This window comes from Diaporthe batatas (genome assembly GCF_019321695.1).
Source record: "Diaporthe batatas strain CRI 302-4 chromosome Unknown Contig00001, whole genome shotgun sequence".
NCBI classification, from domain to species: Eukaryota; Fungi; Ascomycota; class Sordariomycetes; order Diaporthales; family Diaporthaceae; genus Diaporthe; species Diaporthe batatas.
The window spans coordinates 3604197-3631955 of record NW_025408548.1 but is presented as its reverse complement, the minus strand read 5'-3'; the positions used below and the strand labels follow the sequence as shown (position 1 = coordinate 3631955).

At 49.1% G+C, this 27759-nt stretch overlaps 7 protein-coding genes across 7 annotated transcripts; 2 read left to right on the top strand and 5 right to left on the bottom strand.

Moving 5' to 3' along the window:
- Positions 1 to 323: 323 nt before the first annotated feature.
- On the bottom strand, positions 324 to 2777 carry KVR01_000434 (metalloendopeptidase; the record flags this gene model as incomplete). The annotated part of the gene is made up of 1 exon (XM_044789794.1): positions 324 to 2777. One exon carries the CDS (start codon positions 2775 to 2777, stop codon positions 324 to 326), a length of 2454 nt encoding a protein of 817 aa, XP_044650383.1.
- A 1637-nt stretch (positions 2778 to 4414) lies between these two features.
- Positions 4415 to 5464, bottom strand: KVR01_000017 (thiamine transporter TPC1; the record flags this gene model as incomplete). Its single annotated transcript, XM_044787953.1, has 2 exons — positions 4415 to 5371; positions 5432 to 5464. The coding sequence occupies 2 exons, from the start codon at positions 5462 to 5464 to the stop codon at positions 4415 to 4417; spliced, it is 990 nt and encodes a 329-aa protein (XP_044649966.1).
- Positions 5465 to 6793: 1329 nt separating this feature from the next.
- Positions 6794 to 11042, bottom strand: KVR01_000813 (uncharacterized protein). The gene is made up of 2 exons (XM_044789960.1): positions 9537 to 11042; positions 6794 to 9455 (listed from the first exon to the last, which is right to left on the bottom strand). The coding sequence occupies exons 1-2, from the start codon at positions 10380 to 10382 to the stop codon at positions 7653 to 7655; spliced, it is 2649 nt and encodes an 882-aa protein (XP_044650762.1). The 5' UTR covers positions 10383 to 11042; the 3' UTR covers positions 6794 to 7652.
- KVR01_000360 (uncharacterized protein) lies at positions 10545 to 11262 on the top strand (the record flags this gene model as incomplete). The annotated part of the gene is made up of 3 exons (XM_044785930.1): positions 10545 to 10626; positions 11031 to 11182; positions 11215 to 11262. The coding sequence occupies 3 exons, from the start codon at positions 10545 to 10547 to the stop codon at positions 11260 to 11262; spliced, it is 282 nt and encodes a 93-aa protein (XP_044650309.1).
- Positions 11263 to 13418: 2156 nt separating this feature from the next.
- On the bottom strand, positions 13419 to 17166 carry KVR01_000882 (uncharacterized protein). Its single transcript, XM_044791693.1, has 5 exons — positions 16251 to 17166; positions 14902 to 16177; positions 14601 to 14760; positions 14466 to 14526; positions 13419 to 14310 (listed from the first exon to the last, which is right to left on the bottom strand). The coding sequence occupies exons 1-5, from the start codon at positions 16727 to 16729 to the stop codon at positions 14217 to 14219; spliced, it is 2070 nt and encodes a 689-aa protein (XP_044650831.1). The 5' UTR covers positions 16730 to 17166; the 3' UTR covers positions 13419 to 14216.
- Positions 17167 to 17524: 358 nt separating this feature from the next.
- On the bottom strand, positions 17525 to 19675 carry KVR01_000892 (uncharacterized protein). Its single transcript, XM_044792901.1, has one exon. The coding sequence runs from the start codon at positions 19056 to 19058 to the stop codon at positions 17835 to 17837; it is 1224 nt and encodes a 407-aa protein (XP_044650841.1). The 5' UTR covers positions 19059 to 19675; the 3' UTR covers positions 17525 to 17834.
- A 2352-nt stretch (positions 19676 to 22027) lies between these two features.
- On the top strand, positions 22028 to 22654 carry KVR01_000839 (uncharacterized protein; the record flags this gene model as incomplete). Its single annotated transcript, XM_044788872.1, has 2 exons — positions 22028 to 22031; positions 22065 to 22654. The coding sequence occupies 2 exons, from the start codon at positions 22028 to 22030 to the stop codon at positions 22652 to 22654; spliced, it is 594 nt and encodes a 197-aa protein (XP_044650788.1).
- Positions 22655 to 27759: the final 5105 nt, after the last annotated feature.

Here is a 27759-nt window from a genome sequence, read left to right as displayed (position 1 = left end):
CTGCACCAGGTCTTGACGGGTTTCCTGGCGGGACGAAAAGGACAGTGAGAAGTGGGAATTTGAGTGCGAGTACGTACGCGTTCATGTTCGGAATGGACCAGAAGGGGGACAAGACTGCAATGACGGTGGTGTTTCTGGACGGCAAGGGAACCAGTGTGGGCTGCGACCATCGCTGAAGAGGGCAAACGCGAAGGTGCAGGCCCAGCATCGGTTCCAAGGCCTCATCTGCTAGTAGACCCACCATACAGGATATCATAATCTTTTATATGCAGTGGTGTTTCCTCGTCTATGTCTTTCTTACGGTCACTAATGCAGATCTTCCGTCACTCTTTTACTGTGGCTCCTGTGCCCCAGCTTCCCACCAGGGCCATGGCTTTCTCGTCGCCGTCAGCCACGCGGTCGTCCCTCAGCGCGTCCGCCAGGCACCTCCACGGGTCCCGGCTGCCACCCCATTTGAGCAGGCCTTCCTTCAGTTGCTCGCCATTCTCCCTGCTGATGGCTGCGCCGTCCCGTCCGGAGGAGAAGACCTCCTTCCACACCCGTTCAGCAAGAACGCGGTCGAACAAGTAGCTGTAGTACGTGCTGCCGTACCCAAACAGGTGGCCAAAGAAGCCCTGCCACCTGCAGCCGGGCGGGTCGACAGGCGTGTTGCCATACTCGAGCTGAATCCCGCGGTAGACCTCGGTCGAGTCAAAGGACTCGCCTGCCGCACGAGGGGAATGGTACTCCTGGTCTAGCATCGCCAGGAGGATCTGGTTCTCATTGTCTGTGCCCTCGAACCGCCGGGACAGCCGTATCCTGTCGACGACCATCTGGTAGTTGAGCGGCTCGTCCGTCTCGTAATGCCGGGCAAAGAGGCCCAGCACTTCTGGGTCTGCGCAGAAGTGCTCCATGAGCGTGGAGGGGAGCTCGGCCAGGTCGGTCGCACAGCGCGTCCCCGAGACGTTCTGCAGCGAGGTGCGCGCAAGTATGCTGTGGATCGCGTGGCCCATCTCATGGAAGAGCGTCTCCACCTGTCCATAGGTCAGGAAGGCGGGCTTGTCCCCGCCCGCCTGGCTCTGTGGGAAGTCGCATACGAGGGCGATGGTGGGCAGCTGTTTCAGCACGCCATTGCGGCCTCGAGACATGGCCATGCCGTCGTTGGCAGCCTCCTCGGGCGACGCGAAGTCCGGAACACCCGCCGCGGCTTGTCCAGCGGCGGACTCGGCTTCCTCAAGCTCAGACCCTGCGATCTCGCGCGAGCACCGCACTGTGAAGTGAGCCGGATTTGGCGACTTGTCTGCCCTGTAGAACAGGTCGCAATACAGGACTGCGACGTGACCGTCGGTGTCGGATATCACGTCGAGCCGCCGTACCTCGGGGTGCCATGTCTCGCCCGGCATGGTCTCCCTGGCCACGAAACGGATCCCGTAGAGACGGGTGAAGAGCCTTGACAGGCCCTGCATGATGGTCCCAAGCGAGAAGTACGCGGACAAGAAGTCCTCACGTCTTGCTCTCGACCTCTCGAGATCCCTGATCTGGCCCATGTAGTAGTCCTTGTCCCACGGCTGCAACTCGGGCGAGGACAAGCCGACCTTGTGCCGCTTCTGGGCCATGAGGTCCTCCATCTCGCGCCTGACTATGGGCGCGTTGTTCTTGTTGAGTGCTTTGAGAAATTGCTGCACGGATTCGGGCGACTTGGCCATCATCCTATCGCGTAACGCCATGTGACCGTAGCTCTCGAAACCTGACAGGCTAGCAATCTCAGCCCGCAGCCTCAGCAGATGCTCGAGCTGGCGGACGGTTCTTTTCGACGCGGTGCGCGAAGCATAATATATGGCCTTCCTTGTGTCCTGGTCATGCACAGTACGCAGGGCCAGAGAGGCCTCGCCGCTCAGGGCAGGTAGGTAGACGTGCCCCCTCCGGGTCATCCTGCGGGCTATCATCGGGTCCATGCCCTGGAGCCTGCTGCTCGGGAACGTGAGGACGGGTTGCTCTGGGGCCATCTGCTCGACGAAGGTCTGGCCGACATCCCCTATCTCGGAGGATAAGTCGACGAACCTGTCCCTCGCCTCCCTGGGCAGATTGACGGCGGACTTTGTGAAGTCCAACTTGAGAATGTCGGCCACAGCCCTCTCCTCTTCCGACCAGGCGGATGAGACATCTGGGTTGTCCAACGCCCTCCCCAGCTGCTCGTTCAGGCCGGTGGTGGTGTTCAGCTGGTTCATGTACTGATACACGACGGTCCATGCCTCGGAGGCGGCGGCCTGCATGTGCCTGTCGGGATGTGTGACGCGCACGAAGTCGGACAGGTCAATGACGCGGCAGAGCAGGTCGGACAGCCTGTCGAGATCGCGCACGACAGCCTTGTATTCGGGGACGGAGGTAGCGGAGAGGACCTTGTCGACAATGCGCTGGGCGCGTGCGAGGGAGACCTGGGCGAAGGCGAGGAAGCCTCGAGGCTCGGTCAGGTAAGCATTGCGGAAGAGGCCGACACGGGGCTTGCCCTTGAAGGCGCCGGAGAAGGCCAGCCATGCGGAAGGGGAGTCGAATATGCGGCGCAGGTCTGCATCGTCGTGCTTGGCACGGTCGGTGGAGTTGGTGGCGGAGGGCGGGATGGAAAAGGCGTGTGGAGGAGGCTGGACGGTCTCGGAGTGGGCGGCAGTGTGTTGCCATCGCGAGGCTGCTGCTGCGCGGGGGATCTGCCGGGCTGTCTGCTGGGTCTTGCGGCAGAGACAAGCTGAGCACACCCACGACGCCGAGGCTTTTGTGGGCGGGCGCTGGGCGAACTTGATCATGATGGCGGTGGGGGCGGGCGGCCTTCACACCTCATGGCTTGGTGTGGGAGATGGAAATTATGCGACGCACCAGCCTGCACGAGGGGCCATCTTGCTCGCAGCTGCAGCACTCTGCCCGTGGTATGAAGTCGGGCAGTGTTTAAGTTGTACCATGTCGTAATGTAATGCCCATGACGAAGGGCGCTAAAATTTTCGAGGAAACAGGCCGTCGGGAAGAGCCGTGGACTGTGAGCCAGGCCAGACCCATGTCCGTCCGAGGACGAGCCGGGCCTACTTCTCCCTCAAACTTCACCTGGCATCTCAACGCCGCCGCCGCAGCACACGAGAGCCCCTCGAACCCCCCTCCCAGAGCCTCAACTGACCCAATTGAGCTTACCATGGCTGCAAGAGCCCTGCTGCAGCGGGTGAGTAGCCGCACCCGCAGCCCCGATTGCCATTGACACCCAGACCTTTGGCTGATCACGGCTGACCACGCTCTTATTCTCGCAGCGCGCCGCGCCGTTGGCAGCCTCCATGCTCGTTGGAGCCGTCGCCTTCTCCCCCAAGCTGGCCCTTGCCGAAGCTCCGGAATCACACACCTCTCACGTACGCGACCAGCCCGCCCTGTGCCCTGTGCCCTTGCCAGCCCTGCCCTGCCCTGCCCAGCAAACAAGCCAGAACAGAACTGACACCGAGCCTGCTCTCTAGTCCAGGAAGCCCATATACGACGACTACGACGCCGTGCCCACAACAGCCACCCTCCCGCCCGCCAAGCCCGCCACGAGGCCAGACACCCCGTCGTCGCCGTCTTCCTCCTCCTCCACGTTGGCCCCCGAGAACCCGGCGTCGCCCTCGCCGGCCGACGCAGCCCTCCACCCCCAGCAGCACCAGCACCAGCGCCACGGCCCCACGCCCACCGACCGCCTCGCCGCCCAGATCCGTGACGTCCGCCTGTTCGTCTACCGCCATGCCTGCAGCGCCGAGGACGCCGTGAACCGCACCATGGACCGCGCCTTCCACCTCGAGAAGTCCTTCACCGACACCATCGCCTCCCTGGCGCCCCCGCCCGAGTCCGGCGAGAAGCTGATGCCCGGCCTGGTCTACGTCCTCGTGGCCGCCATGGCCGGCAGCATCGTCACGCGCCGGAGCAACATCCTGCTGAGGGCCACCGTCCCCGCTGCCTTCGGCGTGGCCATGGGCTGGACCGCCATCCCCCACACCATGCGCAACACCGCCGACCTGGCCTGGAAGTACGAGCAGCGCTACCCCGTCGTGGCCCAGAGCCACCTTCAGATCAGGGACAGCTGGAGGCAGGGCGTCAGCTTCGCCCGGGTGCACAGCCAGCTCGGCCGTGACAAGCTCGAGGAGAAGGTCAAGGGCGCCAGGGAGACGGTCGAGGAGTGGGTTAGGAAGGGGAAATAAAGGCTGCTTGTATCATATGGAACATAGATGAATTCACATGGCCGGTGTCACGGCGCTAGGGCCGGAATCATGAACAAGGCGGCTGGCTGGTCATTGATATTCATAATCATCATGCCCAAGCGGACCAACTCCCTGCACCCATGCGTCTTCTATCGTATAGTGTTCTGCATGCCTTGGCATTTTGTCCCCCAACTGTTGTCTCTTGACCCCATACGCCAGCCATGCGAGTCCCTCTTTCACAACCTCCTCTCCTTGCTCGTGCCATCCAGGCTTATGAGCGTGCCGAGCACCCTCTCATAAGTCCACACCGTGACCGCGCTCGACGGTGCAGCCTTGAGCAGGCTGACAGTCAGGCCCCTGTACAGGCTCCTGATCCCCTCTGTCCGCAGGATAGACCTCATCGTCCCGAGGGTGCCGAGCCCGATGTAGTCGGGGATGTTCTTGTGCACGTACCTCGCGCGCGTGGGGCCCTGGACCTGGATCCTCTTCCTGACCGTGTCGAGCGGGAACACGCCCGTCTTGGAGGCGACGCTGGCGAGCGTGCCGGCCACGGCGTCGCCCCCGCCAAAGGGCAGGTCGAGCCCCGCGAGCGGCGGGCGCAGCGCCTCGTACGCCGCGAAGAACATGCCCATGTACGGCACGATCTGGCCCAGCGCCGGCGCCAGCCCGCGGAAGAAGCCCCGCGTGCCTTCGTCCCGGCCAATCTGCGCCACCGCGCGCCGCAGCGACGTGTACACGCGGTCGTCGTTGCCCTGGGCCGCGAACCGGGTCCGCAGGAGGTCCAGTGGGTACGTGGCTGCGGTGGCCGCCGCGCCGGCCGCCGCGCCAGCCACGAAGCTCTCGGCCGCGCCGGGGATGGCGTGCTGGCCCTCACCGGCCACCCGGCGCAGCAGCTGTGCCGTGGACCGGTATGTTGTGAACTGTATGGCCGAGTAGCTGACGTACATGAGCTCGGCGGGGACGTTGCCCTTCCACAGGCCCGTGAGGCCCTCATTCGCGAGGATGGTCCTGAAGGTCGAGATGGTGCCCTTGTAGACCGGCCCGCGCCCGCCGAGGTGCTGGTAGGAGAGGGGGTCGGACAGGGAATGCGATTGGAGCTGCAGGCGGATCTTGACGACGTCGAGGGGGGCGATGACGAAGCGCGATATCAGGCCGGCCACGGCGCCGGCCGTGACGACCTGGAGACGGGTGCCCTGGGGTTGGCGTCAGCAGGAGCGCCTGGCTGAGGCACGTCGTGGCAGGAGGAGACAAACCTCATCCTTGAGCTGCTCTACTTTGGGAGACATGCATAGATGGATGCTCGCGGTCTGCGACGCCCGGGTGAAGCAGCTGCGTGCTGGGTGGACGACGGACAAGACGAGCGCGTTCAGCAAGCGGCGTAATGAGAGTGTGCAGATGATGCTGTTGCTGCTGAGGATCCCTCGCCCACCTGTCCTCTGAATGTCTGATTGTTCAAGGCATAGCAAGCGGAATCGACACGAGAGCACCGAGCTTCATCGTCTATTGCCTCGCCAGAGACGGCGAGCGGGTGGACCTGGCTGGACCTCAACATTTCTTTCCGAGAGCCTTGTCTCACTTGAGATAAGCTTATCGCACCAGGAAATGACATCAGCCTCGGCTGCCCCTGACCGACAGCGTCTGTCCCCATACACATGACTTATTACTTATTTTACTGACATGAACATCTTGGGCTCTCTAAAGTCCAAATTCGACCAAGAATTTGAAATGACACGTGAGGAATTGCCAACACCAGCTTGTGTGACATTTCCTTATACAGGCCCATCAAGTACAGACCACTGTGCATTTCCCGCATCCTTGGAGCAAGGATCGCGGCGCTGGCTGTGATTGTCAAGATAGTGGAAAGCACATGTGGAGACGGAGATAATATCGAGCGTCTCGTTCGTGCTTCTGGCGTGCAGAGCTTAGACTGACCTGATTTAGCGGTGCCATCTCGAGTGCTACATAGTAGTATGCCACGGGAGTCGCTCATCAGGATATAGGTGCCAACTGATCCAAAGCTCCTGAAGTCCCTGCAGATACCGCGCAGTCAGTGGCATTCAGTTACTCCAGCGTATTCTCTTATTTCACAAGGGCTCAGATACAAGAAAATGTGGTGTTCAGTCCGCCACGGAAACTTGTCGCAAGAAGTCAATCAATCAATCATAACAAGGGGTTGGGGGTGTCTGCCTGATGCCGTTGACAATTATCACACTAACCCTCATTAATATCAAGTCTTAGTCTTACACCCACGCATTGGATAAGCCTGCTGAGAAGTCCTGCTGGGTGTGTGCGAGCTCCGCATGAGGAACCCTCGGCTTATTTTTGTATTTGCTGTGGTGCTCGTCTATTCGTAAGGAACGGTATCTGGCATGGCAGGATGTATGTGAGGACATCACAATGGGGCGTAACAGGCGTCATGGGCGTCGGAGGTAGAAAGGGCTTGCGAGCAGCAGTCCAAAGGTTCCATGGCTCGCGGACTCTGATGCCGTTGTCTTGCGCTCAAGGTACCACGTCGCGAAGAACATACTCTCTTGCGAGTCTTTCCTGACTGACATATGCTAGTCGCACCGCACCGCGCACGATTCAATCAATTGCGTCGTATTGGTATCTCTTGTGTGCAGGCGGACAAGTACGCCTCAAGGACAATGTGTGACTCGCGTGTGAATAGACAAATGCCGCGCTGCGCCCTATTCTCAGAATGATCGAAGCAGAAAGGCGGGAGAGTAGGCGGCCTCGTGAAGAATGGCAGGCCAGGTCAAGCTACATACATGCATCCACACCCTCCCGACCATCAGCAGCCACGGACCAGGTAGGTCGAAATCGGAGGTAGAAATTGAAGTTGAGACACAAGAAAATGATGGTAAGCTAAATCAACAAAGTGAAACGTAGGAGGAAAATTAAGACACATCCTGAATATGGAAGACAGGAGCACTAGATATGACAAACCCTTGACCCGGTCTAGGTGAGAATGCAGAGGTGCCTCTCTCGCTGAATGGTAAATAAATACGGAATCAGATCTGCCACCGCCCAATCCCTTCCCCGTGGAACACGCCTAGGCCCGCCCCTCTGCCAACAGACACGCCGGTTGAGAAGGATTAAAATAACAAGATAGCACGCGTGCCTCCACCAAAGAAGCGCAGCACGCTCGATCGCTCGCCACGTCCTCGTTGCGCTAGACGCCCTGCAAAAATTGGTTGAAAAATGGACTTGTCTAAAAATACAGCAGATGAAAACGGCAGGGCTGGGTATCTTTCGTCTGTAAAGAGCACCGGGATATTCTTCTCTCTTTGTGCGGTTTGATGTGGTAGCATGAGGTGTACACTGGGTGGTCGTTTCGTGCTTTGGTCGTGTAGGTTGTAGTGATGGTGATCCGGAACGGGAACGGTTGGAATACAAAGACATGCTTAGCGTGATAATGGCGGGTTGACTCTCGTCGGTGGAGGCAGAGGGCTGGCTGCGGAAGGCCACACCCGCTCAGATCCTCGTCGGCAGCCCCTTGCCCATGGTCAGCTGGCTCAAGCTCAGGGTCCTGGCAGCCTTTTTCCTCGTCAGGTCAGCCTCGTCCTCGTCACCCGCCACGACGCCGCCAAACTCGTCCACGCCGCCGAACGGCTCGTACTGCTGTGGGTTCGGGGTCGCGCCTGGCTCCTCCCTCGGCGTCTGGAACGCCTCGGAGAACTCGTCGTCGGCGGTCTCGACCGCAGGCGAGTTGGTGACGCTGCTGAAGTGGCTGTCCTTTCCGAAGATGCTCTGCGCCTTGCTTGACGGGTCCACGTTGGGTACAACCCTGTTCGTGTTGACCGAGATGGGCGCTAGGTGGGTGTTGTTGGAAGGCATGGTGGCTGAAGTCGCCGTCTGCGGCCGCAGGCGCTCGTTCGACTTGGACTTTGCCGGGTCTCGCACCATGGCAAACATCGTGGATGACAGGTTGTTCATGCGCTCCGAAAGCTTGCGCACCTGGTCCTCGAGGACTTGACGGGCTGCGCGCTCGCTCTCGAGCTGCGCGACGAGAGCTGCGCTATTCTGTGGGTAATCCTCGATGCTTGACTGAGATGCCCGGGGTCCCAGCGAGGGCATGCTCGTTGCAGGGCGCACGGTGGATTCGGATTTTGGCCTGAGGAGCGCGGCCCCTTGTGGCGCCGAGGCGCCGGTGGTAGACTGATCCTGCGTTGCAGATGACGAAGGAGGGTGCAAGGAGTCGATGTAAGTGCGTCCCTCACCGAACGACATGCGAGAGGAGGTGTTGTCGTCGGCGGTGTCGGCCGACCGGCGGGAGGACGGTGCCAGCCCTGCGTCGCGGCTGTTGGTCTGGTAGATGGAAGGAATCATGGGCGGTACGACGTTGCTGTATGCGTACGTCGGCTGGTTCGAGGGGACACGGTGGACCCCGTGGACCCCGGACGCAGACGCGGCCCCTGAGCCCGAGCGCTGGAGACCGCTGCGGCTCCCGGCCCCGGTGCTGACCTCCATGAAAGGGCCCTTGAACCCCGGCACCGAGTGGCAGAGCTGGTTGACCACCCGCTCGAGCCTGTATACACGGGATTCAAGGCAGCCAAATCTCTCGTCCAGAGTTGCAGCCTGCGTGATTTTCATCCCGGCCATCTCGTTCATGGAGGACAAGGTCCCAAAATTGAAAGGCTGCGGTGGTGTTTTGGGTGCCTTGTCGGCTGCCTGCGACTCCGCTATGCTCATTGATGCCCGGCCATGTTCGAATTGGTCTTCGTTGCCGATATCTGTCTCGTTCTCGTTGGGGTTCGACGAGAGTGGCGACAGTGGCCCCGGGATGTCATAGCTTTCCCTCCAAAAGCGGATCTCGTCACTGCGGCTGCGGCGCCGGGACTCCTTCTGCTCCTGCGCCACTTCATACAGCTGCGACAGAGACCGCGAGCGTCGCTTGTGCCCATTCTCGCCGCCAGCGTCGCTGGTGAGCGCCCGGCCAATCTCCTCGGGGTCGTCCTCGGTAAAGCGACTTCCGCGGGCATGCGTGCTTGCTGGCCGGGGAGACAAGCCGGCCCACTCTTCTCCTCGGCTCCGTGGGTTGGGGGCCATCATGAGATAGAGTTTGCTGTTGGTGGCTGTGGTGGCGCGCCTTCGGTTGGGTGATGATCCCAGAGCATCGAATGACAAGGAATTCCGCGCGCTCTCTATGGCCGTTATGTCATCTGGCCCTATCGAATGTGACCGCAGGGCCCGGTCGAACTCGTTGACGGGCATAGATGCCACGCGCTTCGCCGGTTCGTTTTGCCGCGCAGCATCCAGTCTCGCGGCCGGAGGAACCTGGCAAGAGGAATTGTTAGCCATGACTCATGCCAAGGGGGTCTCTCCGTGACAACATCAAGCGACTGCGGTGTTACTTACACTGCGATGTTGCGGCGGGCCACCGCCCAGTGCAGACTGGCGGTCGGTTTCGCTGACAGAGCTCAGACTGCCCTCCTTCTTCTTGCGGCGCAAGAACTTGCTGAGAGCGGAGCGCAGGGTTGACTTCTTGCGCTGGGGTGGGCTGTTGGAGACATCGTGAGCAGATGTGTCGCCCGTCTTGCCGGAATTGATGCTCAGGGTCGAGAACCGCGTGTTGGCGGAGGGGGGGTTCGTCCGCTGGTATCGAGCCGGAGAGCTCCTCGCGGCGGATGCGGCGGAAGAGGCGCCGCCGTCGGGGCTCGGCCCGGATGATGCGCGCGGGTGAGTGTACGGGTGCGGCGACGGCGAACCAGGGTGCTCCGGGACGGTTTGTGGAACGTCGACCGTGTCGGCACGAACCGGTGTTGCGGCAGACTGTGCGACGGGAGAGAAGGTTTGTGTCACAGGCGAGGCAAGGGTCGGGATTGTCTGTTGCGGTGCGTGTTGCGGTGCGTGCTGCGGTGCGTGCTGCGGGACGGGCTCACTGTCCAGCGGTGTTGCACTTGCAATGCCGGTCCCAGGGTTCCGTATTGGAAACTCGTCGTCCTCTATGGGGTTTGTGCTCGGCATGGGGATGGGACCCGATATTCTTAGGCCCCGGATGCTCTGGTGGCCTGTCCGCGGCCTCGCAGTGGTAGGGGAGGCCGGTCCGAAGACCTTGGTCTTCTTCATCGTGGCGTTGCTGTCTGTGGGCGGTGGGTTGAACCTCTGGGCCGCCGGGGAGGAGGTTGGCGGCGGCGAGGCGTTGGCAATATTGATGTTGTTGGAAACTGGAGTTGACGGCGGTCCGGAAGAGCCATGAGGCATTACGATTAAAGAATGGCCGACCCTATGTCGGCTGCTTCATGCGGTGAGGATGATTCGCGGGTCGTGGGCTCGCGACTATTCCTACTCTGCCTCGCGCTTGCATCGATCCACATGGTCAGCAATGCGTGCCGGCCTGTAGGACCCTGGAGGGTCCCAGAATCAATGCCGTGCGTGCGGGCAGGAGGCGAGCCCGCGGTTGGTGGTGTGAGGGCCAACCGGCGCCGGCCCAAGCAGAAGCAATCGAGTCAGTGGCGTCGTTGGCAGATTGTGTGAGGATGGAGAAACCTTGGAGATTGTGGGCTAAAGTATGGCCAAACGAAGGACAGCATGGGCAGACCCCAGCATCTGCATCATGTATCGTGCTGAATCGGCCTGCGTTGGTCAGGCGTTGGTCCCTACGACAGAGGGAGGAGCATCAAAAGATCAGTGAGCGGCCCGCGAGGGGCGGCGCATCAAGATGATATGTACTGTGTAATGAACCTGCCCCTTGGAAGGTGGAAGGATGCGGTCAGTGAAACGAGCAGCACATACGAATTGGAGACATCTGGAGCGTCGAGCGGGCGGCCCCCGTGAAAGTGGAAGAGGCACGCATTGCTGGGGTCTACCCAGAAGCCATGCAGCATGGGCGACAGGGATAGAGACAGGGAGCCCATGCCCGAGGGGCCTGGCATGGCTGGCATGCTGCTTTGGGATCGTGGTGGTGGAGAAGGGGGCGTTGGGAAAAGAGGGCCCAAGCAGCTGCACGTCCGGCGTTTGATACTCTTCTGGTCACCTGCGACAATTGGCCCACGACGCCTCCTGCCAGTATCTTGCATCTTGTGACGGACCAAAGAATCTCGAGATAAGCTCCGAGCAGCTGCCACCACGGCCGTGGTCCTAATTTGCTGGTGCCTTCGGGTCATCTCACCGACGAGGGTCGGTGGAAACCCGAACACAGGCAAGGCAGACAGGTGCGGACCGTCACATCTTTGGCGATCTGGTTAGTTCCGATGGTATAATAAGATCAAACCAGGCAGAGGAAGAGACCGGTTGGGGTCTACGGCCCCGGGGGCTGGCTGGCCACTCTTGGCCGTCGTCCAGGTGCTATCCGGCAGCCCCCTTCACCTCACCCCTGATGTGGTGATCAATGATCATCACTACCATTGAGGTCCCGCGACTCGCCGGCGCCGCGATACGGAGGGGTTGTGCACAACACAAAAAAGGCCCCTGGGTCACAGCCGGGCCTGTCGTCCTCCCACATCGCTTCTGCGTGAGCAGTGAGCACGGACAGTGTGCGTCCGCGTCGGCCAAGCGAGTGTCCTCGTAGCTGGTCTGGTCCGGGCCCTCTCCCAACGGCCAACTCCAACAGCCCCTTTCGACGTGCAGGCTGCCGTTGCACCTTGTGGCGTGAGGCTCAAGCAAACATGCTCATCCTTCTGCATGGGGGAACTGGGAACTCTGTGGGCACTGGGCACTGGGCACTGGGCAGCTGTGTAAACCCCGCGCAGCCACAGCCATGGGCGTCGTGTCGGTTGCCTATTCAGCTACCCATGCCGCTGATGCTAGCTGATTCAGGACCCCGCCCCCGACTCAGGTCAGTTGGCTGTGACTATCGATGGAGATCCTGGGGCCGCATGTCGCTGCACGTCGCTTTGTCGCGGACAGAGCACGAATGAGCGTCCGCTGTGGCTGTCCGTGGGACTGCCTCCGGCGCGCGTTGCGTGACATTTAGTTGGCCATATTTAGACGCACTGCATGCGAGCTGTGGCAGTCACAGAACGGGGTAGGCATCCAATAACACAAGTGCCCAGGTGTTGCTGTGACTCCCGGCCCGCCGTCTTCTTCTGGCTCGCGCCCCCCCATGATTTGGGGGAGCAGCCACAAGAGGCTCTCCCTTGTCTTCCAAGGTTGTCAACACGCCTCCACCGGCAAGAGCTTGTGACCGAGACATTGGATCTAGAAGCTCTCCTCGGGTAGTCTAGCCGCGGGTGGAGGCACACTTAACTGCGTAGACTATAATATCACGCATCTTATAGCCTGAAAGCGGCTCCGGCGCCCAACACCAGAATTCAGGCCGAAGCCAGTCTCGAAGGTCCTCCCCGGCTGCACTGTTTGACCAGTCCATAATGGCAGGCTTCCGGTTGTGCAGGGCGCCCGCCAGCGATGCGCAAGCGGGATCCGCGGCAGGTAAAATATACATCGAGCCAAAGGAAAAAAAAAACGTTGCGTGCATGCGTGTGTGTTAGCACATTTATTGCGTGCCCCGGCTGGCGTCTTGCCTCGTCTTTTTTTTTTCGTCTCTTTTTTGGTCCGACAAGCGGTTTGCCTGGAGCCATGTTACCCAAGGAAAGGGCGCATCGCGCATCCGCACATCAGCCCGCTTTGATTCGAGGATCTTCGACTCTTCATGCGGCACCAGAGCCTTTATGCCGCAGGCATTTTAGCTTTGGAGCTACCGGAACGTTAGAGATCTGAGATTTCAGCTCGACTTCGGTTCCAAAGGCAGAGAGAGGACGGAGACTGCAAAGGGCCAAGTCTGCATCCACTATTGTCATACAAAGGACATTCTGCCGGTGTCGTGTTGAGCGAGACGACACGCTGATCGCGGCCAGGAAAAAACTTCCGGCTATCGTCTGATCTTCAGATTTTAAACTTAGGCGTCCCGAGCATTGACACCACAGGGAGCGACTTTGTAAAGCAGGCGGGTTGCTAGGGTCTCCATGTCTGCACGCCCAGGACGCATTCGGGGCCCTTGGGGGATCACACGCTGGGGTGATCTTGGTCACGACAGACGCGCTAGCCAGCCAGATGCCAGGTTCCCCATTAGATGAAACTGCAGCTGCAGTGCGGAAAGAGGAGGAATACGAAGCAACAACTTTGTTGATAATGAATCGGTTGCGGATGATGCCCCCGCCTCCAGTTTTTATCATCAGAATCGCCTGCATCTGTCGCCTGCATATGCTCGCCCTCACCTCCCGGCCAGATGGGTGGCATGCTCCCCTAATCCTGCGAGGAAGCTGGGCCGTGGCCCGCAGAGGAGACGAGATGAGTATCTGGCGGCAGCCCTCGCGTCGGGCGGGACCCACGCTGAAGCTACAAGACAATCCCAATGATATGAATGGTCGCGAACATTTGGAAACCCATTGGAGTGAGCATCTTCGACACTAATTGACGTGTTAATTTCCCCAAGATCATATTCAATGTCGCTATCATCATGTCCCGCATAGCGTCGTCGTATCCGCGCATTCTGAAAAGGGTACGCCAGGCCCAGGGCACACTGGGGAGCCCCAGCTTGCACAGCTCATCCCTGCTGGCGCTCTGACCCCCATCCCTCGGTACGAGTCTGAAACTGCAGGGGTGAGCTCGATGATCTCATCCGATTTTCTTACAACGTCGTTCTGCACGTGGCTTGCCATTGGGGACACCCTCGTTGTTGACGTGCTCGGCTTGGACGAAAGTCGGCTCTCACCCACCCGAACATCTCCGGCTGTTTGCAGCAGAATATCTAGAAGGGACCCGAGATGTTTGGCAACGGCTCCACGAAAGCTCTCCGGCAGATTCTCCCCTCGGACAAGGAGATAAGGGTGGAATAACCGAGCAAGTCGACGCAATCTCGCAGTTCTGGCAGAGCCGAGATACCACAGACGTTTGGACCTGACTAGATCTTCGAGGGTCCTCATCTCGCCTCAAAGTCGGTCCGGTGACACCTGTTGCACGACGCCTGCTCGAGTTCTACGAGCTGGTTTTCCTGAACTCCGTCCAATGTTGTGAGCGTCTGAGCGTCAGCTTTTGGTGGGGCTTCTAATTGAGGTTGGGAGAGTGGATGGCGCTACAGAAGGCCCTCTTCGGTTCGCTTCAAGCGTCGGTTGTCAAGGACGCGAGATCAGGGTAGCGCAGGTCTGCGTTATCCTCGAGGAAAGACATCCACTCCTTCAGGAACCTGCTGCCTCTGTTTGCCAAGAGGGGGGCCAAGGTCAGCTCGATGTCGTCTGGGAGGTTTGGTGCTGTCTCATGTGTGTCATTTTGGTCCGTGCAGTGCTGTTTGACATCTGCATCGCAGTTGCTTCCGGACAAAGGTCGACATTCAAGACCGTCTCGACTTACTTCTGAACCGTTTCCGAGTCACCAATTATAGTAAGTGAGCGTTTGGGCCGCGTCATTGCAACTACGATGAGTTAGACCGTTTTCACTGCAGGTCTCGCTAGCCGATACCGAGGTCTTGGGGGTTGTGAAACGTACCGTTGAGCCGGCGCTTCTCCCCCAGGAAGCCGACCTCGCCATCGGAGTTGCTTCTGACGAGGCTGACAATGATTGCTTCTTTCTCACGGCCTTGGAAGCCATCGACACTTCCAAGCTCGATGCCAGGGAATTCTTCTTTCAGAGGGGCAAGCTGTGCAAGCTGGTAGGTGTGTACCCTGTTAGTGATCGTCCCGCATGAACTATAACACAATGCGATATTGCTGTCGAGATGGGATGGATAGCATCAACAAGGCCGGGACCCGCATTGTATGGCACAGTGCAATGTGGGTCTTATACATACCTGGGCGTTATAAGGCGTCACAACAGCAATGTCAGCAGCCTTGACGCCAGCGCCCACGAGAGCGCGGACATGCTGCTTGACGAGCAAAGCCTCCATCTCGTTGCTCTTGCTATCGCCTCTGAGGGATGCCTTTGCGTTCTTTGGGGTATCTTCCTCGTCTTCCTTCTCGGGGAAATCCCCACCTTGAGTGTCGATGAAAATCAACGGCTCCGTGGTGTCATCGCATGCCTCTACATCATAAGGCAGGTCCTTAAGGAGGCGGTCCTTGACCGCGTCGGCAGCGATAAGCCTGGACTCATACAGCTGATCCGAAGGAAAGCGCATGATCTTTTCGTGCATGCGATACTGAGTGGTGAGCATTCTCTTGATTGATGGTCCGTGAAGTTCCAGGAGGCGGTCGAAGAGGGTGGTCTCTAGCGTTGCCCCCTTTGGCACATTGCCGCCTTCCTTTGCTGTCGTCTTGGGTTTGGTGTTGAGCGACTTGATGGTCGGTGGCAGCTGGAGATGATCTCCAGCGCAGACAGCCTTCTTGGCTGATAGCAGTGGCACCCAGCACTGGGCCTCAAGAGCCTGAGATGCTTCATCGATGATCACGACATCGAACTCCTCATTCCGGAGCTGAAAGCCTCCGGCACCATGCAAAGTAGCCAAGACCACTTTGCTCCCCTTGACCAGGTTGCTGATGCAGCCTTTTTCCCGCACGCGGTATTCTTTCCTCAGCTCCTTGAGGTCCATGTATATCGCCCTGCGTTCTCTTCCATTCCTCGTCTTCTTGATCGATGCCTGCTTCGCGTCCATTTCATCGCGAACGTCCTTGACTATCTGGCCAGCTTCGGAAGTCCGCGTGAGAACGTCCAATGAGTGATTCAAGACGGACGGTAGCAGGCGAGCGGGGTGGCCCAGACGGACGATCGGGATCTTGTGTGGCGACAGTCTCTCGACGATGTTGTCAACTGAGATGTTGGACGGCCCACAGACCAGAACCCGCAAGCCCCTCTTGATCATTTGCAAGATCAGTTCGATCAACGTATGCGTCTTGCCGGTCCCAGGCGGGCCGTGGATCAAGGCAATCTCCCTCGAGGCGAGGGCGAAACGTATGGCGTCCTTTTGCGAGTCGTTGAGACTCGGGTCAACCCATTCCAACTTGCCAACATCTGGGTCAGACTCGAGATGTTGGGGAACGGGCGTAGGGCTGGACTGGCCAAACAGGACTCGCATGAACATGGAGTGCTTAGAGTCGCTCATGGCCTGAAGCCTCTCCATGGTTTGGTTCATCCTGCATTGGTTAGCAACGAGGCCACCACCGCACAGCTCGGACAGCTCGGACAGCCCGTGAAGGAACCAGGTACCTCTTGAACGTGACCTCGTCGGCCAGCTTCACGATCCACACCCTGCCCCCAAGCGCCGCGCCGACGTCCTCCTTGTCTTCGTCCAGCGCCACGCCGAGGTCGGCCCTCCTCACCCTCGTGACAACGCCCTTGACACCCTTGCGCTCGAGGTCCTTCACCTCCCGCTTCTTGGCGCTGCCGGCGGGCTGCTCGCTGACCAGGACGATGTCGCCGGTGCGGATGCCATGTTCGGGCAGCTCGCCGTCCGAGGCGGACACTGCCGAGTCCGCGGCCAGCTCAATGACCGTCTTGCCGCCCAGTCCCGTGCGCTGCGACGACACGGTCAGGTTGGTGATGGCGACACCTGCGCGCTGCAGGGCCGACGGGGAGTGAGCCGAGATGAGATGGCTAGTCTCTGCAATCTCGGACTTTTGCTCGGCTTCGAGGAGGGCGATCTGGGTTGCCGCGAAGGCGGGTATGTCTACAGCCTTTGGAGCCATCTTTGGATGACGGTGGCCAGGAGATGTCAACTGGTGGTGCTTGAGAGGCAGCTCCAAAATTTTCGGCACTCGCAATCGTAGCAACAATCATCCGAATACCATGAACAGCAGGCCGAACATGCGAGAGCAGGGAAGAATGGTTTGAGGGACACAGGGCGTAAAGAGATGTACATAGCAGTTGACCCGGCCAAGGTCTGTCTGTCCAGGAAGCCATATCCTAACAGGTCCCTTCCCGCACCGATGAGGGGCCTCCGAGTATGGGGTCAGGGCAGCTACTTCAAATGCTAGGCGTGCCGATGTTTTCGTCCCCCCCCCCCCCGGCTCAGGTAAATCTGCGCCCACATTGGAACACGGTCGTTTTTACAATCTGCATCACAGCTGAGAATACCAATCTGGTCCATTGGCTACTTAAGTATGGGTGCTCTGTTCTGTAGGAGGTCTATCATACTAACCGCAACCAGGCATCGAAGGGCTCCATGTACTCCGTACTTGCCCACAGCGTGAATGTGGTGTGATGACTTTGGTTCCCGTCCTAGGCACCCTGGTCCTGTCTGGGCTGTCCGGGTTCCTGGCAGCCTGGGGACTCTGTGCGCCTGGGGGCCGCCTGGCCTAGGTACCTAGGTAGGAGTGCTAGGCGCTGGCGTCGGATGCTCAGCAGGGGCCCCGGCCGCTGTACTCCGGAAGTACACAGGTGTTTTGTTGGGCCGCCAACAGATTACAGAGTACAGCTCGGTATAAAGGACGATCAGGGCCGTCCCCCACGCTCACATGATGCTCACTCTTGTCTTGCAACCACCTGTCTCAAAGAAGAGCGATACAGGGCGTATTGTTCTTCACTTTTTCATTCGTGAACCACAGACTATGAAGTAATGCATCAGAACCGCTGAGATAAACAAGCAGATGCAGGCCAATGAACAAGATGCGCCGACCGGACTCCGAAACGCAGCGCTCGGGTGGGCAGACCACCAACGGATCTCCCCACGCCGACGCGGACTGAAAAGTGAAAAGGCCCAGGCGATCCCAATGCCATCTCTAGGACGGAAACAGTTGCGCACAGTTGACATCCAAGCCCCGTGCCCCAGCCAGCCAGAGTTCCCGCTCATGCTCATATATCCTGCTCCACCATCCCCAGCACGTCCAGCTCCGTCTTGACCATCCTCTCGAACTCGTCCCTGTCGATGCCCGCCGCGCGCGATAGCAGGAACAGGCTCCTGATGCTCCTCGACACGTGCTGCTTGACTCCGAACTCGCTCGACTCCTGCCGCCCCGCCTGCTCCTCCAACTTCAGCACCGTGTTCGAGCCGTTGGAGCTGGCGCTGGACTCGGGCCTGGGATGTGCGAGCGATGCCGTCCTTTCCTCCTCTTCCTGCGACCTGCCGCCCGGCGACGGGGCAAGCGTCCATGCGCCGTTGGTCTCGTTGGCCTCGTTGGCCTCCTCGCCGTCCTCGCCTGCCCTCATGGCTGAGCCAACAGGACGCTGCAGGCCCAGGGGAGGAGGCGCCGAGCCCGTGAATTCTTGTGCCGCCTGAGCCTCGTCTGGGTCATGGTTGTCCATCGCGGGCTGCACGTTGTCGTATTGGGAGAAGTACGCGTCGTCTTCCTCCGCGACGGCCTGGTGAGTAGCTGGCTGTGTTGTCTGCTGCGCTGACGGCGGCGCAGGCGAGCGGTTGACCTGCGGGGTGCGTGCTGGTGTTGCGTCATAACGAGCCCAATAATCGTCGTCGTCGTCATCCTCCTCCTCTTGCTTGTCATACACGGGCTGATACGCCGCGGCAGAGCTGGCGGGTTGTGGTTTCGGCTTGTTGGTATGGCCGTCCTCCTGCCGGAACGCACTTTCCGCGGCTGCGATGCTCGGATGCCCGGCGAAGGCCGCGAACGGATTCGATTTGTCGGGGACGCTGATCTCGCCCACCCGCCAGCCGTCGCCGCCTCCCGCCTCGTCGTTGACGCAGTATACGAGCCTAAAGAATAGTTCGAACTCGGGGAGCACAACGAGTGCTTGCAGGGTCTCGTCATCGAGCCGCCTGTACTGTGTCTGGACATCGTAGTCCCAGTCGACCTCGACCTCGCCCGAAACGGGATGCGGCTCCAGTCGGTCGCTCCGAGCCACCTCGGCCAACCGCGCGTCCTTGGCCTTGTCGTAGGATAACAAACGCAGCCATGGCTCTGTGCTGGCCGAGGACAAGAGCTGCACGCGCTGTCTGAGGATGGGGGAGAGCAGGGGTAGTATCGCGGGCGCGGGCTGTGTCGAGAGTGCTGCGGCGGGCAACGAGGGGAGGAGCGGCGTGAGGATGCCCCTGAGGTCGGGGTTCGTGGTCGTAGAAGTCATCTTCGAAGATGAAAGGGTGTGTGATTGAGCAGCACGTCGACTGTGTGCCGGCGTGGCCTTGGTGCTGCCTATATATGTACGTCGAGGGTGTATTGTATGGAGTATGTGAGGTGGGGGGGGGGGGCAAGGAGGGCAATTGTGAGACAGGCTGGTCCCGATCACATGCAAAGCGTGGGCTTGACTCAGCTGCAGGTAAAACCTGTGCTCAATAACAATGTCAGGGCGTGAGACAAAAGGGGGTTTTCTCCCAGCTCGACGACACGAGTAGATGGTGGAGAGAGGGCAAACCACCCACGCATCAATTCGGGGAACGCGCAGAGTACATGACACGGAGAAATGGAGGTTGACGGCCTGCCTCTGCTCACGGGCCTGGCAGGCTGGCAGGCTGTATGGCCAGTCAGTCAAGCGACGCCCAGAAATGGACTACCTCGTGCCGTCGGCGAGAAACCCCACTGCGTGCAACACCACAGCGGCATGCAATTGGATCGGACGGGCGGAGCTTGTGGGTCTCTGGGTTAGATCCCAGCAGGCAGGGATTATCCTAATGACAGCATCCCGCGAGGGCGGTTGCAACGCTACCATTCGCACCGAGATTCACCCAGATTGCCAGACTGCCAGACTGCCTGCCATTCTAGATACCATCCTGCCGTCCTGCCGTCCTGCCGTCCTGCCCTTGACTGACTGACTGGCCCGACCCGCTGCATTGAAAGCCGAGACCTGTACTAGTGTACCAAGGACTTCTGCAGTCTGACAAGAGTCGCCCGCGTGAATGTGGGATGATTGCCCGCTCTCGGGTCAGCCTACATGCACTAAAAGTCAGCCCTGTGCAGCCCGCACGAGAGATACCCAAGCACCGTCTCAACAAGCCGCCGAAGCTCGGAGACGAACTTGTTTGTTTTTTGTCGTCGGCTTACAATTGCGTGCCCAACCGGCGATCCTGCGGTCCCTGGTAACTCGTCTCATGAACCTAACGACCGTGAAGCCACTGGGACCCACCATCTTACGAACGCTTAGCCGCTAGCCAGCACGATCATGGTTCGAAGTCATGGGCGTTCCACAACTTCAATGGTCAGTCATCTTGGTCATCCGCGGTGACAATGCTGATATCGTCGCTCATTTCACAACATCCTACCATCCCAAAGGCCGGGTGGGGTTCCCTCGCATTTGTTCTCGGAGCTCGAGAGCGTCACGACCATCATCTCGACCATCGCCTCAGGATGTTCCTTCGGGGTATCTGTATTCGATACAGCAACACCGGCACTTGCGCATTCTGTTGCGAGAAACGGTACAGAGGAGACCAGAGGTCGATCAAACCTGAAACTTTGGACCCTCGTGGGCATATCCCTTAAAGCCATACAATAGAAGGCTGGCCTTTGTCGGTAGGGCATTTCCACCAGGCCCTTAACCTACACAAGTTGTGCTACGAGGTTCGGGGACGGATACCGTCGTCGCGTAGTGGACACCCGAGCAGAGCCTTTTTCCTTCTTTCCTCATCACACTGGCATTCACATAATGCGATGATTTAACTACTGGATCTCATGCACATCCTATATGCCCATGGCAGTGTCCGAGGTAGGCCACTTCGAGTTGACAGCACCTTGATTCCACGGAGGCATCAGCAACTCTGGCACGTCTTCTCCATTTTGCGTTCCATATTTGAATTCCAGATGCAAGCGGCTCGTCACATGGGAGGAAAGTAATGTTCCATCGAAATAACGCCTCCACAGAGCTCGAATGCGGACGTGGTCTTTCAACGCCACACAGGGCCATGCGTTGTCCCATATACTTAAGGGTGTGATGACCTTTAGAACTAACGCGCCCCTCCACCTCACACACCCTAGACTCGTTGAGTCGAATTCCAGAGGACCCGAGGCTCGATCATTCACGGCTGCCTACCAGACTATGTGCCCCCGATTTCTCGAGGTCTCGATTTCCTAGGTGCTAGCCACATATGTGAGAAGCAAGAAGTTAGCCGTGGACACAAGCATTTTGACCCATTACAGTGGACTTCTCGAAAGGACAATGTTCTTTAGACTCGTGTATGAAATGCAGATAGATTGAGCCCTTGTTGGGACGAAGTGTCCAGGTGGCTGTCTCACATCCACACTTCACCATTTCAGCAAGTTTATACGCGGAACAGCCACTACAAGTCTCGAGGACTCAGGATGTCGGGGTCAGAAGAAGTTGGTCATTTGCAAGCGTAAATGCCGATCAACAGGCCGTACATGCGAGCCGTCTTTTGCCGCCAGACAGTCAGCATACCTAGGGACCTAGGGACCACAGTGGGGTGCCGCCTAAATCCCTATACTTGCTGATGACTGCGTGAGCACGACTGGTGTTGTCTTGGTGGAAGCCTGTTTCTATTCTGGGTGTCGGGCTGCACCTGAGGAAACCACACAGTCACTGAGCATCCAGCCTTGCTGCAGCCCCAGGGCCCCCAAGGTAAGGCAGGCGAGCCTGCTGTGGCGAGTATGGCCTCGTGATAACCACAGCCACCGTGCCTAGAGCCTCAGCGAGAAGGCGGTACTCCTCAAGGCAGACGCACATCCTCGAAGCACTGCCCCCATAGACCTGTAGACCCGGGCATTCCTCCTTGGGGGCCGTCATCCAATGAGCTGCCCCTGGTTGTCCGAATGCGGCAGTTCGGGCGCACGGGCCTCCCCCACGATTTCCCCACGCATCAGCACACATTCTGGCATGTACTCCGTGCCGCTGGTGGGGTCCAATGCTGCAAATATCGTAGGTAACGCCGTAATGGCCTGGAATCGGCGTCGTCGTCGTCCTCATACTGGCCAGGTTGTGATGGAGGCCGAGCCTTGGGGGCGGTTACACCGAAGATGCGGTGCGATGCTGGAACGTGCCACCGAGGCTTTTTGGACGCAAAGGGTTTTGCGCCTTGGGGGCGTTCGATTGGCTTTAAACTCACGTCGGTCCTAGTCACGATACGATCGGACAGCCAGTGCACGAATATGAGTACTTGCATACACCCGACTCAAAACACAATAGCCTTCAACATCGCATTCGCCATCCCAAATTCAAGTGCGGCCAAGCCCAGGTCATTCATAATGCGGTCTCGATTTGCAGAGTACGGCAACGACGAGGACAACCTCCCCCAGGGCATGACCCGTATCGGCTACGATGCTGATACAGAGGTTTTCACCTTCAGCAGCGAAGACGGCAGCATCTGGGAGGGGCAACCTGGAAGCCGATATGGCAACCTCACAAGGGTCTGCGAGCCGCCTCAGAAGCCACCTGCATCAGGCATTGGGGTCAAGACAGAGCCCCTGGTGCCTACACGATCGGCCCACAATGGTGACTCGGAGGAAGCTTCTGCAGCACCAAACGTCGAATGTAGTCCGAGCGGTAGGCGAAGATCAGCATCCAGGGTCCTGTTACGGTGCGTGTCCAAGGTGACCTCCTCGCTCCGCCACCGTTCAGACAGCCAGAGCAGCGACACGGCCGAGTCCTCGCCCGACGCATTGTCACCGGATGTGGAAGAATTCCTCTTCTCCCATTTAAGGGGACAGCAAAACCACGCTGTACCAGAGAAGAATCCTGACCGCAATGATGTCGCACACGGAGGGCGTCAGGTCTGAGCGTATGGGTTTGGCGACAATGCAGCGGTCGGGTCATTTGATGGTGGGAAACGAACACTTCCCGCTTTCTTCCTCATTTTCAAGGGAAAATGCGTGCGATGCGCAAGCGATCAATTCTTCGTGGATGCAGAAAAAGATATCCGGCATTTAGCTCGGACTTTGACTTCGGTAACGGGTGAGGCGGCCTGGGGCGGTAGTCTGGGTAAATTGTGGTCTCATGCAAGGCACAACGCCGCTTACCCCATGTTTAAAATGGACTAAACGCTTTTTTGCGACAAAACCCTAAATCCACATTTCATACATACTTTCCTTAATACACCCACCCCACTACTTTATATAACCCTAACCCTAAAAAAAGAATTAAACTTTTAAAAATAAGTAAATAATAATAAAAAAATATTTAAAAAATTCTATTAGTTTTTTATTATTTTTAAAAATAATAAAATAATAATAATAAAATAATAATAATAAAATAATAATAAAATTAATATTTATTTATTTAATAAATATATTTATTTATTTAATTTTTATTAATTATTTATTTAATATTAATTTTTTTAAATAACTCTTTTATATTTATAAATATTTCTTAAATTAATATTAAAAAACTTTATAATATAATTTCTTTTAATTTTATTATTTTAATATAAACTTTTTTATATTTTTTAATATTTTTTAATACTTTTTTAATATTTTTAATACTTTTTTAATATACTTTTTAAATTTTTAACTTATATATATTTAAATATTAATTAAATAATAAAAATTAAAAGTTTAAAATATTAAAAGTTTAAAAAATATTAAAAGTTAAAAATATATAATTTTATTTTATATTTTTAATTTTAACTTTTAATATTTAATTAATATTTAAATATTTAATTAATATTTAAATAATATTTAAATAAAAATTTATATTTAAAGTTTTCTTAAAAATATTAAAAATATATTAAAAGTATATTAAATAATATATTAAAAATATATTAAAATATATTAAAATATATTAAGAAAATATAAAAATATAGTAAAAATATATTAAAAATATATTAAAAATATAAAAATTTATATTAAAAATATTAAAAATTTAAAAATTTTAATTAAATATATAATTTTATATAAACTTTATATATAAACCTTTATATTAAATAAATATATATAATTATTTAATAAATAAATATTAATAAAATAATAAAATAATAAAATAATAAAATAATAAAATAATAAAATAATAAAATAATAAAATAATAAAATAATAAAATAATAAAATAATAAAATAATAAAATAATAAAATAATAAAATAATAAAATAATAAAATTATAAAATTATAAAATTATAAAATTATAAAATTATAAAATTATAAAATTATAAAATTATAAAATTATAAAATTATAAAATTATAAAATTATAAAATTATAAAATTATAAAATTATAAAATTATAAAATTATAAAATTATAAAATTATAAAATTATAAAATTATAAAATTATAAAATTATAAAATTATAAAATTATAAAATTATAAAATTATAAAATTATAAAATTATAAAAATATAAAATTATAAAATTATAAAATTATTATTTATTATAATTTATTATTTATTATAATTTATAATTTATTATAATTTATAATAATTTATTATTATTTATTATTATTTATTATAATTTATTATTATTTATTATAATTTATTATTTATATATTAATATTTTTAACTTTTAAAATTATTTTTAATTAATTAAAAGCTTTATTTATTAAAAAATTTATAATTAAATTATTAAATTATTAAAGATTATTATTAAATATATTAAAATAATAAACTATAATAAATTATTTATTATAAATAAATTAAATAATTAATAAATAATTTATATATATATATATATATTTAATTAAAATATTTTATAATTTAATTAAATAAATCTTTTAATAAAATTTAAATATATATTAATTTAATTAATTTTATATTTATAAAAATTAATTAATAAAATAAATAATTATAATTTATTTAATTTAAATATAATAAAATATTTTAAATTTATATTTTATAAATTATATTAATAAATAAATTTAAATTTAAATTATTATTAAATAATTATTAATTAAAAGTATTTTAAATTAAATATTTATAAATTTTTAATTATTTAATTATTTAATTATTTAATTATTTAATTATTTAATTATTTAATTATTTAATTATTTAATTATTTAATTATTTAATTATTTAATTATTTAATTATTTAATTATTTAATTATTTAATTATTTAATTATTTAATTATTTAATTATTTAATTATTTAATTATTTAATTATTTAATTATTAATTATTAATTATTAATTATTAATTAATTAATTATTTAATTATTAATTAATTTTTAATTTATATTTTAATTATTTATTAATTATAATAAATTATTAATTAATTAAAATTTTTATTTATATTTAATTAAAATTCTTTTATTATATTTAATTAAAATATTTTTATTTATATTTAATTAAATTATTAAATTATTTAATAATTATTAAAATATAAAGTTTATATAAATATAAATAATTATATAAATAATTATTTATATAATTATAAATATAAAAATTTATTTATTTAATAAAATAAATTAATATATTAAATATATTTTAAAATTATTATTAATATAATTAATTATAATTATATTAATGTTAAATATAACTTTATTTATAAAAATAATAAAAATAAAAACTTTAATTATTTAAATTTTATTAATATTTTAAATTTAAATTATTATATATATTTTATAAATATTATTAATATATTTTAAATTTATTTTAATTTAATTTCTTTATAATAAAATATTATAAATAATTATATTATAAAATTTAAAATAATAATAATTATAATATTAAAATATTTATATTTAAATATTATATAAAAATCTTTAAAATATAAATAAATATTATTTATTTAATAAATAATTATATAATATAAAAATAAAATATTAAAATATTAAATAAATTATTAAATAAAAATAATAAATATAAATTTTAATTAAATTTATAATTATTATTTATATAATAATTTTAATTATAATAAATATTATTTTAATTAAAAGAATTATTTAAAATTAATTAATAATAAAATAATTTAAAAAAATTATTAAAATTAAAATTTAATTAAAAATTAATAATTAATATTATTAAATAATAATTTAATAATTAATTAATTAATTTTATTTTATTTTTAAAATATTTTAAATTTAAATAATTTAAATAATTTATAAAATATTAATTTAAAATATTTTAAATTATTTAAATTATATAAATTATAATAATATATTTAATAATAATTTTAAATAATTTAATAATTTAATTAAAAATTATTTTATTAATAAATAAACTTTTAATTAATTAAAATAAATATTTAAAAATTAAAAATATTAATATAAAATAATAAATTATAATAAATTAATTATTATAAAATTATTATAAATAATAAATAATTTATATATAAATATATATAAATTAAATTCTTTTATATAAAATTAAAAATTTATAATTATATTTTTAAATTTATTTTTAATTAATTATTTTTATAAATTATAATTTAATTTAATTTTATTTAAATTTCTTTATATTTTATAAATATTTCTTTAATAAATATAAATTTTAAATTAAATTAATATTTAAAAATATATTATATTTTATTTTTAAAAATTTTATTATTTATTTTTAATTTAATAATAAAATTAAAAAATATAAATAATTTATAAATTTTAAATTAAAATATTTAAATTTAAATTTAAAACTTTTATAACTTTTAATATATTTTAAATATTAATAACTTTTAAAAATAAAATTTTATTTTATATAATTATAAGTTTAATTATTAATAAATATTTTTAATTTATAATATAATAATTAAAATTATAAATTTAAATAATAAAATATAATTATTTTATTTAGTTTTTTAATTTAATAAATTATATAATAAATTAAATAATTATTTTAAATAACTTTATTTATAATATAATAAATTTAATAAATAAATATTTATTTAAATAAAATTAAAATTTTAAAAAATTAATTTTATTTTTATTTATTTTAATTAATTAATTTAAATTATATAATAAATATAATATTTATATATAATATTTATTAATATTAAATTAAATATTTTATAATATATAAATTATTTATATTTTTAATTTTATTATTAAATTAAAATAAATAATTAAAATTCTAAATTTTTATAATATATAATAAGTTTTATTTTAATAAAATAAATTTATATTAAAATTAATATTATTAATTTTAAATTAAATAAATATAATTTAATATATTAATATAAAATTATATTTTAATAATAAATAATATTATAAAATAAATTATAAAATAAATTATAAAATAAATTATAAAATTATTATAAAAGATTTATATAAAAATTTAATTAAATTAATTTTTAAAATATATTATATTTTATATTTTTAAAACTTTAATATTTTATTTTTATTTAATAATAAAATTAAAAACTATAAATAATTTAAATAAAATTTAATTAATTTAATTAAATACTTTATTATTTAATTAAATATATTTTTAATTAATATTAATATATATTAAATTATTATTTTTAAATATAAATTAAATAAATTAATAAATATTATATTTTAATTTAATATAAATATAATAAATTAAATAATTATATTTATATAATATTTTAAATTTATTAAATAAATATTTATTTAAATAAAATTATAATTTATATATATATATATATATATATATATTAATAATAATATATATATATTTATATATTATTATTAATTTATATTAAAATTTAAATTACATATTATATTTAATATTTTATATAATAATATATATTTATATAAACTATTTATATTTTTAATTTTATTATTAAATTAAAATAAATAATTAAAGTTTTAAAATAAAATATAATATATTTTAAAAATTAATTTAATTAAATTTATTATATAAAACATTTTATAATAATTTTATAATTTATATTTATAATACTATTTATTATTAAAAATATCTTTTATATTAATATATTAAATTATATTAATTTAAATTAATATTATTAATTTATTAAAGATTAAAATTATTATAAATTATAAATTAATTT